The sequence below is a fragment of the Diadema setosum genome, chromosome 16 (assembly GCF_964275005.1).
Source record: "Diadema setosum chromosome 16, eeDiaSeto1, whole genome shotgun sequence".
NCBI classification, from domain to species: Eukaryota; Metazoa; Echinodermata; class Echinoidea; order Diadematoida; family Diadematidae; genus Diadema; species Diadema setosum.
The window spans coordinates 11,863,284-11,875,927 of NC_092700.1; the positions used below are offsets into that span (position 1 = coordinate 11,863,284).

A 12,644-nucleotide genomic window follows, 5' to 3' on the forward strand; every position below is an offset into this window, starting at 1 on the left:
AAATGCACGCAAACATTCCTCATTTTACAGGACAGCTGTGAAATGAGAAATCTTGTGCTATATCTTCTCTCATGCATAGCATCTCCAGGAAAAGATGACGTTTCAAGCAAACCTCAGCCATCGTCCATCAGACCATTCCTCCAGCTTCTTCTCTCACAGCCATCCTTGGTTGTATCCGTGGAGAAGGAGAAGCAGAAATTTGAGCTCTCCATTTACGACTTCACGGTGGATGGCGCTTCGATGAATAGAGAAGTTCAAGGTAAGATATTCTCTTGTTGGGCTCGGTTTTGCAGACATTTGCGTACCTGAATGTAAGAAAGACCCAAGTCCATTAGAGAGAATTTTGAGAAAATTTAGAAAATCAACAAATAACACTCTAATGTTTTTAAGATTTCATTAATGAGAATGATACTTATACAATTTGAAATGTCAAATAGTCATTTGAATGATTATCAATATTTGCATTGCCAGTACTATGCAGGGGGTCTCCTGAAATGATAGCCAAATTTGGACTTGAGCGGTTACATAATACAAACATCAAGCAAGGTCAAAATGGAGGTATGAACAGGCGCGGTGGAGCACCCCAATTATCTCGCAGAAATCCATCGGCAGCCGAGCCTCATTTGCATAAAGTAAACAACATGTACTTGCGTAGTTGAGAAAAAGTAAACAACTTCTCAAGCTAATAACAATTTCAGGAAACCTATTTTCGGATTAAAATTGAGTTAGTTTGAATTTGAAAACATGTCCGAATATGCACATATAACATATTAAAGGATTTGACAATGATAAAATGTGAAATTTTAGCGAAAACCTGGCGAGCAAAATTACCAAAAATATGCCTCGAAAATCATCCTAAAATTCACGAAGTGTGATTGCGGAACAAAAGCGCCATTCAAACAAAGTACACCGAAATTTATTTATCTGCTTGCATTTTAAATTTCATACCATAATATTCCCGGCCATGGTTGTGTCGGAAAAAAACAGAAGGTGATGTCAAAAATGACACGAACGCAAAGCGTACAGGTCGGTCCCATGTATAATTAATCGCGTCACTGTGGCGTTGCATGTCACAGCACACACAACGCATTGCTGCATGCAGCGTGCGCGGCAGCAGCTCAGCAATCACCGCCGTGCGACACTCAGCAAAATTGACTGCGTCACATGCAAACCAACAATGAGCACGAAATCTTGAATCTCACGTACCACGCATGCCCAATATTACGGGAAAAGAAATGACGTCATTTTCAATTGTTTCGCCGACTACAATTTTCTATTCCAAACCCTGTAGAAACAAGTTGATTTCTCAAAAAGTACAGGTGGTACAAAGTGAAAACTTTCACCATATATGGATTGAGGCCTGATGAACTTATGTTGCCAGTTTCGGACACATTGGAGCCCGGCCATAGTCCAGTCGGAAAAAAACAGAGAGCATGTTTTGCGAGAGGTGATTTTCAAAACGCTTTAATATCTCAAGTTCTAGTGCAGCAAATTTCATAATTTTTTCATCAAAAGGAAGGTTTTTAAAAACTTAGATAGTGTGGGAAGTTTGAGTTTACTAGCGGCACGCATAGCGGCACAAGGAGAAGGTAAAGATTTGACTTTTTCATGCACACAGTTTCGGGCAGCCGTGGATGCCCGTTGGAAATTCAAATAGAACGGGGTGATAATGAGATGCAAATTGGGGTGCTCCACCGCGCCTGTGAAGACTGAAAGTGGGTTGCCATGTCATAGTCCCCTGCAAGTCCAATCAAAACCTCCCCTGCACGTCAGACATTGGTGGAACAGCATCAGAACAGCAAACATCAAATTTTAGATCAGCTTTCTGCTTGCCTGTGTTATTTGAAGTGGAAATGGATACTTTCTTCAGTGGTCTCACAGTCATCTTAACAATGGAAACATTGATCTCTTCCTGTGAGTGTGTGTTCTTGCCCTCGATTTAAAGGGATGGTATAGTATTGGTGGAGATGAGGATTTGGCTTTTACCGGTAACTTTTTGCGAGATAAAAAAAAAACCCAAAAAACACACTTATGAAATAATACAGAATATACCATTCCAAGAGGAATTCAAGTTTATTAGTTGAAAATTGGGTTTTGAGTGGGTGAGACATCTAAAAAACAGAGTAAAACAAAGCGATCTTAATAAAAGGTGGGTCCCACCTTTTATTAGGATTGCTCTGTTTTGGATAACTCTGCCATTTCAAAACCATTTTCCATCAAATAAATGTTGAATCCTTCGTGAAATTACATGCTCTTTCATATTTCACAAGGGGTTTCTTATTATTTCACCAAAAATGTTAAAAACTAAAACTAAAAGTAAAACTATACATTCCCTTTAAATGATATTTTTACCACAACAGTCAACATGTTATGCCATGAGAGAGTGTTCTCTTGAAGACCCTCACAATGAAGTGCGAGTTAATGTTCACACTAGTGTTGTAATCATGATTTGTTGTCAACAACACATGCACACACACACACACACACACACACACACACACACACACACATACACTCACATACTCACTCACACTTCCTCATGCATGTGTACAATCGCAGAGTAGCAAGTATTGTAAGAAAGTATTCCGAAAACTGATTGTGACATCTGAAACGCACGCACACATATACAATGTATAAACATGCCAATTCATTTTCAGCATCACACTTCTCATCTGATCTGCATATTCTTTGTAGATAAGGTTGTGTTGTTCGCAGTTTTACTTTATAATGTTTGTCTACCATATTTTGTTTATGATCCTGTTTTTATTCTGTGATATTGCTACAGTGTTATTAAATGCTCTGAACTGCGGCTTCAGTTCAGTTTTATCTTTTCACCGTTGAACCGATAATATGTTGGAACAAGTGCAAGGATATGAAAAGAATGATTTAGATAAATACACATGTCACTCCTTCCGTGCTTTTGTATGTCAGCTGGCAGTCTGCCACAGCCGGGAGACTTTCCTGTACCCTGGTTTGAGACGTGTCCGGGCATGCCGGACCCAAAGACTGGTGTCAGACCATCTCTTCTCACTTTCAGCGTCACAGACTTCATGATGCAGAATGGAGGTAAATATGGTCACAAGCAACAGTAGAGTTTTAAGCTCAAGATCATTACCAGTTGCAGGATGCATGCATCCCAAATTGCTTACCTTCAACAACAACATAAGATGTCATTTTGCTTTCAGATAATCTTAGATTAAAAATATAAACACACAAATGTCTATGAAAATGTGCTATCTGTGAGGTCAGCCTACATTCTGTTGAATCTTTGGTCCAAGAAAAAATTAATGTCACTTGATGTGAATGCAATTAGCTTTTACTGCTGTTGTATACGGCATTTGATACTGATAGATCATATTGCTGAATTTGTTATTATCGGTGCATTTTTCTGACGAGATCAAACTAATGGAGTCAAAAGGGGCCTGAGCTTTTGATCCTAGCAGAATCTTTGTCAGAGGCAAAATGACAAACATGCAGGGACAGCAATCACATATAAGGACTACACACAACAAGGACATTCAGGGAGGGCGAGGGACACAGAACAAAGAAAACAAAAGGTATGGGTTGGAACTCATGGGCAAGGAGCCCAACAAGTAAGGAAGGAGGATTAAAGCAGGAGGGTGGACAGACAAAAGGCAGGGGTGGGTGAGTGATGATCCCAAGGATCATAAGGGGCAACGTGTATAGGATAAAGATGAAGAGGGAGGCAACATCAAACAAGATAAGGAACAACAGAGGGATAAATGATAGGAAAACTGTGGAATAGCAACCACATCAGTAAAGGGGTGAGGCCTGAACAACCAGTGAGTAAACCTGGAGTACAAAGAAGAGACAGCAAAATGAAAGTGAACCCATCCCTTTTGTTTTCTTTGTGATGTGTCCTTAGGCCTCCTCTAACTGTTCTTGTTGTATGTAGTCCTTCTGTGATTGCTTTCCCTGTCTGTTTGTCATTTTGCCTGTGATGAAGATTCTGCTAGGAATCGAAAGCTCAGGCCCCTTTTGACTCCATTTTACTCCATTGGCTTGCCACTGTTGGATAAGCAGTTTTCAGCAGCTTTTTTTTTTTTCTTTTTTTGTTGTAGCTACGTTTAGACCAACTAATCACATCTTTTCATTGCCCAGTGCTTAATCTCGGCTTCCCTTAAAATAACCCTTTCTGCAGAGGGTTGATGGTGTACGAGCTTATATCTTATGAACTTCAGTTCAATTACCACATACCTAATTTTTCTTTACCTTTCATACATTTAGGCTATTTCTGCACCATTTATCCATGCTTTTAATCTGTCTTTGGTGAGGTAATGCTGTTAAAGATGGATTAAAAAAATAAATAAATCTGATGTTGTTTTTGTTGTTGTTGTTGTCTGGCAGTGATGGTTGGTAATTTCGTATTAAACATGGAGTGGATTACTTTTATATACTTGTGTACAGCTGCAGTGAGGGTGCTTGTGAAACGTCCAATCAAGGTTAACTTTAGCCTGACCAAGGTTGACCAGGCGAGGGCGTTCTTGAAACGGCTTCAACCAGTCAAGAGTCAGAGGACGGAGGCACCGCGGGAAGTGGAAGAAATTCAGCTGCTCACTACCCCTAGGGATGGCACCAAGGCTGTTGGGATCAGTCTGCCAGGTTTGAGAACTCCTGCAACTTCTTTTTTTCTTCTAAGGACCCTTCAGAAACATCAGAAATTGTTTTGATTTATTGATAATGCAAGCATGTTGTCATCGGTATCTACCCAACTATCAGAAATGAGAGTCAATATGCCTGTGGAATGTTACCAAAAATTTTGAATTTTGTAGCCACCATTCTTTGTGATAGCGCTGCATGTATGCACAGAAGGCTTTATAGACAATAATCACAAACTGATGCTAGCACATTTCAGTTTGAAGATGTGCTGTGAGGACAAACAAAGGTAAGGCTGCACTCATACATGACATGATTCAATTTCTGCTTTCAATTCAACCATATCAATATTCTTTATTGTTCATGCAAAGTGGTATGGATGAGGCCATTCCAAAGATCGAGATAACGGCTTCAGGCCAAAGTCGCTGTTGTAGCTATTCCTACTATGGTTCAAGAAGCAGAAATCCTTCAGTTCAGTACAGTAACAAGTAACATTGCTAACAGCTGAACAGACAAATGATATCAAAAACATATCCTCCTTGGCAGAGCTGATAAACCAGCACAACACAATGCACTGGTTTGATCTGGGATGATATTGGAGGAAGGTAGAAATGCTTCAGTCATATTCATACCTCAAAATATTTCAATCATGGTTAATCTCTCGACCTCTACCATTCCAATGTGTCTGCCTGTTGGTCTCAATGTGATTCTGCAGTGTCTTTCATCTTTATTTCTTTCTTGAAATCTATCAAATTTGCTTTCAAACCTTCTGGCCAAATTCTTCATGTGTTCTGCAATTTACATACACTGTACATACATTTTCATTTTTTTTTTTTCCTGTATGTCTCAGGTCTTCAAGGCAGCCAAAAGGAGAGACGAAAGCCTGTAGATCGCTCACCTCCAGAGGGCGTCCTTGAAAACTTGATGATGCTGTCCCATGTTCAGGATGTCCTGTTCACCACCAGCCAAGTGGTGGTTGTCATGGCAACTCTTCCTGACCCAGATTACCCCCACATCGTGGCATCTGTTGGAGCAACAATGATAGAATCAGCTGTAGTTTTCAACCAAAAAACGGGTACGATATAGTTTGTGTGTCTATAGTTCACTCTCGTTTTGAATATTTTTGACTTAGTGGCAAAAGAGCATTTAAAATTTGAGATGGTGCTATGTTTATATTTTGTGATTCATTACTTTCTGACTATATTAGCAGGAGATTAAAGAATTTATCCTGTCATTAATGAAAGTGTATGTCACATGAAACAAGAAAAAGCAAGCATTTGATGGTTGACAAAATAGAGCAAAAGAGTTTCTGATCTGAGGTTGTAATGTACTCTTAGAGAGGAAATAGTTCAGAGAATTTGCCTGAAATTGAGTTTGTCCAAAATTATATCATCACATTGTTTTTGCTGGTTTTCCTTCATTATTAGCTAAACTGTTAGAAATAGGAGCAAAAAACAAAAACAAAAAAAAAACCCTGAAATTATTATGTCATAGAAGACAAAATATGATTGATCTCAGGAATCATTGTACATGTATGCACATATAGTTACCAAAGAACCAGTGGAAGTGATTAAACTTCATTTTTGCTCACCATAACACATGTGCAAGGTGTGACATGATTTTCATCATGTGGGAAACAAAGTATCTGCACTGACCTACAAAAATATCCTCCAGCGGCTTCAGATGATGAGATATAGTTTCTACATCATCTTTGAATGAGATATAATTAATTTTGACAATTCATATTTAAAGGTAGTTGCCTTATATACTTGCTATTTTCATATCTTCTAGTATAAAGCTCTGACTAGCCATGTGGGTTGCTCTCTGTAGATTTTGAATATCAATAGTCAATGACAAGAGGATTAGTCTTAAAGTTTGATTCTTGTTGATCATCAGCTGGAATGCCAGCAGTAATCAGAAATGTATTTTATGTGAATTGTTGCCCATCTACTGTAGACCTGTGTCATAAAACAAATAATGCACAGTTGTTGGTTCAAGCAATAATTCAATGCATTAAAATGTGAGTCACGCAAGACAGCTGTAACCACCAGTGTATGATGTGTGTTCCCTCACAGCTGAGTTGTTTCATGCAGACAGCAGCATACAGCTCTATATATAGTAGACCTGTGTCATAAAACAAATAATGCACAGTTGTTGGTTCAAGCAACTTTACAATGCATTGAGATGTGAGTCACACAATGATGCAAGACAGCTGTAACCACCAGTGTATGATGTGTGTTCCCTCACAGCTGAGTTGTTTCATGCAGACAGCAGCGTACAGCTCTGTGACCTCGCCCTCAAGACGTCACTTCAACACCGGACGAGACCACTCGTGGGACCTTTCAACTTTGACCTGCACCTGAGAACCAATCACGAGCCTCACAGTGCCAGCGAGATCAGCCCTTTGCTTCCCAGAATCTTTGCTGACCTGGACATCAAGCACATTCCTCTCTATATTGGTCAAGAGCATCTGAACTGTTTGAAAGTTGTCTCCAGCAGGCTGTCACAAGCTTTCTCCCAGGATGGGGCTGGTGTTCAGAAGAAGCAACTACCTGCTAAGGTAAATTCTAAGGATGACAACATTGAGTATCCATGCTATTCCTACCTTGGCAGGGTGGTTAGTGCAAGTGCAGTGCAATACTATACAAAGCCTAATTATTGGTCAAAATAGAATATAGAATATAGCAAATATTGAATCAAAGAGAAACAAAGCCAAGAAAGTATGACAAGAAGAAACAAATATATAATCTGATTGTATGTTCGTTTCAACAGAAGTCATGTCAAATGGGGGATGTTGTTTTTCTTTTGGCCACAGACTACTTTAGCACAGTGTTTCTTCTGTAGATGCTTAGATGACTTGCAGACTGAAATTAAATCTTTCCTCCTTTCTTGTTGTAATCACCAGAAGTTCAAGATGAAGCCAGGTCCCTCGATAGCTGGGAAGCCATCTGACTACTCTGATTTGGGTGAAGATGATACAGGCGATGAGAACAGAGATGAAGATTGGGAGTTAGTTGGGATGGCTGTTGAGTACGAGGTTCCTGAAGGGGTGATCCAGATAGAGCACAAAGATGACCTCCGTACAGGTGCATTCGAGTACTTCACAGAAGGTGAGTCTTGAGATGAGGCTATTGAACCAGTACGGCTGCTAGCTTCTTGTTTCAATGATAATAATGATACATTCTAAGTATGTAGTGCATGTTTCATAGTAGTCTATATTTACTCTTCAATTAAAGGCATATTTGCTAATCAAAAAATCACAAAAACAAAACAAAACAATGAGTATGAAATACAAATATGCAGTACTACAAATAATATAAAGTAGAAATCAACACTACAAATAACTACAAAAAATATTGTTGAAAAAGATACGTTTTGAGTCTTGTCTTGAAGCTTTCTGGAGTTGGTGCAGTACAGACAGAGATAGGTAAAAAGTGTTTCAAAGGCTGGGTATCATGACAGAGAATGAACTTGAGCCATAGTACTGAATGTTGAAGCGGGGGACTTTGAGAAGTTGATAGTGTCAGTATTGATTACTACTCCACCCCATCAACCTTTGCAAAAGTATTCCCTGCTGTTCTCACCCCAATTACTTCTTCCCATTTGCTTCACATAATTGATGAATGATAATGATATGATATGATAACGTCTGTTGAGAATGATAAGGGCGTTAAGTTGCCACAAAACCCATAGTGTTCAAGACAACTTAACGCCCTTCTCATTCTCAACAGACGATAAGGTCTTATTTACCCAGGGTAGCCTCTTCAGTGTTGCCACTGCTCTACCAGAGGGCCCTGCTATTATTATTATTACCCTAGCATTGCCAGGTACCCATTTATACACCTGGGTCAAGAGGGACATAGTGGGTAAAGACATTTTGTCCAAGGACATTAAGCAATGGGCAGGATTCGAACTCGGTCCTCCGATTGGGAGTCGGGAGTCGTATCCACTATGCCACAGTGCCCCCATGAACGGTAGAACATGTATCAAATGTGCAGTGATTTTGGTCTTAGTTCATTCAGACTCTTATTACCACCATATTTGACCCCTGACCCCAGCAGCGAAGTTCCTGGTAACAATATTGATGTCTCCTTGCATGCTCCCCTTTTATTTCCAGGTCACACAGATGAAGACATACCCCTCCCTAATGAGATCTACTTCACCCCACCCTCCCAAGAGGCTGGTCACTGGGGCACAATGACATGGACATACCCAGAACCCAGGATGGACGTTGGTTTGACCATCACTCCAGTACCCATTTCCAATCCGGACAAACAGCCTTTTGCTAGGACAAAGAAGGTACTTGTACTGTGTAGAAAATTGTGAGAGTCACAATGCTACAAATTGTGCTATTTTTTTTTTCAGGGCAATGTATTAAGAGCTTTATTTTCACTGACACTTCGCCACTTCTGCAATTTTTTGTTGTCTTCTGTGCAACTATTCACTTTATTGAATGAAATTGCCTGATGCAAAAGATGTAAATGTTGCATTTATAATTTGTCCATTTCCAAGGAAACTTTCCTTAGAAAGTTCCTATTTCTTCAGGCCTCCAGTATATTTCAGTCAAATCCACACCTTATCTCTCATTACCCAGATTCCCTGTGTGCTTCTGAGCTATGAGGAGTGCAGCCAGAAGTTCCGGCCAGTGAGGGAGTTCTTCGTGTCGGAGACACAGCGCTACCATGCCGTGCAGACGATTGAGGAGAGCAGAGACTTGGTGGAAGACATGGCGGCCTATAGCACCTGGAGAGTCATGCTCAACTGCAGTTTTCAGTCGTGAGTAGCTTCTTCCCTCCCCTCCCAGAGGGTGTGGTTCTGTGGGTGTGGCCTTGTAGGTGTGGCCCTGTGGGTGTGGCCTTGTGGGTGTGGCCTTGTGGGTGTGGCCTTGTAGGTGTGGTCCTGTGGATGTGGCCTTGTAGATGTGGTCCTGTGGGTGCGGCCTTGTAGGTGTGGCCCTGTGGGTGTGAAAGGTATCATATTACCCCTTCAAGAAGATTTTCATCTGAATAAATGCCATTTCATTGCAAAATTATTCTTGACAATTTTTCAGACATTTTCTGGCAACAAGCAGGGAATTGACCTTTAGCTGTTTGTGACATTTTGATGAGGTGAGGCTGTAAATAAAGAAAGCACCTCTATTCATTTCTTCACAATTTGATACTCACCATTCGACCTTGTCTTTCACACTTTACTTTGTGTGAAAATTTCATTTTTTTTTTTTATTACTTTATCCATCTTAAGTGGCTCCCTTGTTGTTTCCGTAACCCCCAGGGTGGCCCAGAGTGTGCCCATGGATCCACCAGGCCCAGACGTCATCCTCACACCAATGGCCCTGGCTGCCTCCATGCAGTTTGACACCATCTTCGCCCCTCGCTTCATCCAGTTCTGCCGACTGAACATCACGATGAGTCTGCTGGAGATCAGACTTGCCAACCACCTCAGTCAGCTAGGGAAAGGTGGGTAATCTACCTCCTGCCCCTCCCCTGCCCCTCCTTGTATGGTATACCCTAAAGGCTAAAGAAAACTAGAACCAAAAATTGATGCAGATAAAAAGAGGAAGATGAAATCTTGCATATTTGTTTTCAATGTGGAGACAAATCAGCTCGGGCTTTGGTTCCTGTAAAAGCTGTTATTTATGCATATACTGTAAAAGTGGATATTTTCGCGCAAGTAATTTTTTTGGCTCTGCCGAGTAAGATCAGTTTTTCGCATTTTTAATTCCACAGAATCAAGGCATTACATAGTTGTACGCTGTACATACAACAAGCAAAAAATATGTGTATGCTTTTCTTTTGGGCTAGTCTCAGGTCACGTGAAATGCGCAAAAATTGCCACATTGCAAAAATTCCTGCTTTTACAGTAGATATTTTCACGATTGAGGTCTTAGACATTTTTTGCGAGGTGTTGTTTTCATGATTTGACACCGAGGCTATCATAAAAGCAGTAACACCTGTCCTTTTACACCGCCACTTTATGCTAAATTTGAATCTTGAATCTTGAATCATGCTATCAAGATCAGATGGCGATGATTTGATGTGTTGTTAAATTTGCGGTCCAACAGTTACTGGAAAAATTAATGAAAATTAAACCCTCACTATATTAACAGCTTTTACAGTATTTCTTATCAATTTTTTTTGTTTTGTCTTTATCATGATTTATCTTGCAGCCACTCCAGAGTATTTAGCTCCCTTTACTCCTGATGATGCCACACCCAATGACCACGAGTTCTTGGTTATCAGGATACCTGGCAGCCATCTTGTTGTGGAGAGCTACGGTGGAGTGCATGCTCGCACACGAGTCATCGTGAGTCCAGATTTATATCATTTTTCTTGGATGAGAACCCAATATCTGCAGGCACATGCACTTTATTTAGATATGTTACAAGACTGTATTTGTAAATCTATTTTACATTCATATTTTTTGCCTTTTTTATATTTGTAAGCAATAGTGCATTTAGGCTGTTATGTGGTTGAAAAAAGATTTCACATTGATAATGTTGCATCCTCAAATATTTGTATATTATAATGATTTGAATATTAATCTTTCTGCCTATCTGTAGCTGTCATTTTATCTATCCACCCATCTATCATTGCCTCTGTCTGATTTTCATTGTCTGTTGTCTTGCATTACCTTCGAAGTCAAATGAGCTTCAAATGCACCAAGCAGTCATTAGCCCAGGCAAGAATATACTTAGTGTCTTTTGCCACTCACCAGAGGGTAACCATGATTTTATGTGTACCTGCTTTGTAGATTTGCTTGAAGTAGAATGTTTCGTCTTTTGTTTTCTGTCCATTAGAACTCATTTCTTGGCTTGATACTGATATGAGGTATCTTGACAATATAGACTTAATCACTAACATTGGCTGAGATTATTGAAATAATATGAAAGGCCACAGGGGTATAGTGTGTCAATGTTGTGATGTCAAAATCCATTGGTGTAGCTGAATAAGTAGATGTTGGATATAGTTGACAGGGGTGTTCCTTGGAATGTTTTGTAGAGTATTTTTTTCTCAGTCTGTAGTTAAAGGACAAGTTTACCTTCGTAGACATGTGGGTTGAGTGAATGCAGCAATATTAGTAGAACACATCAGTGAGAGTTTGAGCAAAATCGGACAATCCGTTAAAAAGTTATGAATTTTTGAAGTTTCTGCTCAGTCACGGCTGGATGAAAAGACTACTATAGCTTGTGATGTCACATGAGTACAACGATATAAAGAAAGAATAAAGAAAATTCAACAAATTTCCGTTTTTCTCGCATAACAAAAGAACACTCGACTTCTCTCTTTCAGAAGGCAGGGGGAATGATATTACCCTAAATATACGTCAGTAGCAAGTCGAAGAAATGTGCACTTTATTCAAAAAGTAAAGTTTTGTGAAATTCTCTTTTTATTTTCCTTATATAGTTGTACGCATGTGACATCATACACTGTAGTAGTCTTCTCTTCCAGCAGTGACTGCGCAGATACTTTAAATATTCGTAACTTTTGAACGGATTGTCCAATTTTCCTCAAACTTTCACTGATGTGTTCTACTAATATTGCTGCATTCTCTCAATCCTTATGTATATGAAGGTGGACTTGTCCTTTAAACATGATACTGTTGTATTATGCGCCTCACAGGGCGATACAGAAATTGCGGCCGACCTCTTGAACTATGGTGACCTGACAATGACCCCATTGTTGGAGCCTACCAGCATCAGCATTGGCTACAGCTTCCGTGGCCTGCGAGACATAGAGGGCACCCTAAACTTTGGGGACATGACTGTCATGGTCGGTCAGGGCACCGTCCACACACTTTCCAAAGCAGCTGAGGCTTGGGCGCAGGTTGGTAGCTGTAGAGAGCAAATTACAAAGACCAATGTGATGTTGTAGTATACAAATAATGCACAGGTGAGAGTGTGTCAGTCAAGATACCGTAAACCAGATTATTTACAATCACATGGTGTAACATGCATGACATTGTGAATACCTGGGAGTGAGCTACATCTCCACTAATGTGAAGACCTTAAACTCATGCATCATTTGTTT

The 12,644-nt window shown here is 40.0% G+C and overlaps 1 protein-coding gene across 1 annotated transcript in view; it reads left to right on the plus strand.

The window, feature by feature from the left end:
* Positions 1-12,644, plus strand: part of LOC140239563 (intermembrane lipid transfer protein VPS13B-like) — a 63,237-nt gene that overhangs the window by 21,371 nt on the left and 29,222 nt on the right. The window contains exons 22-32 of the mRNA XM_072319395.1: positions 80-259; positions 2,932-3,066; positions 4,429-4,623; positions 5,468-5,692; positions 6,867-7,177; positions 7,523-7,727; positions 8,735-8,916; positions 9,212-9,393; positions 9,889-10,073; positions 10,784-10,920; positions 12,237-12,440. Of these exons, the coding sequence (XP_072175496.1) occupies positions 80-259; positions 2,932-3,066; positions 4,429-4,623; positions 5,468-5,692; positions 6,867-7,177; positions 7,523-7,727; positions 8,735-8,916; positions 9,212-9,393; positions 9,889-10,073; positions 10,784-10,920; positions 12,237-12,440 (2,141 nt within the window). The remainder of the gene's footprint in view (positions 1-79; positions 260-2,931; positions 3,067-4,428; positions 4,624-5,467; positions 5,693-6,866; positions 7,178-7,522; positions 7,728-8,734; positions 8,917-9,211; positions 9,394-9,888; positions 10,074-10,783; positions 10,921-12,236; positions 12,441-12,644) is intronic.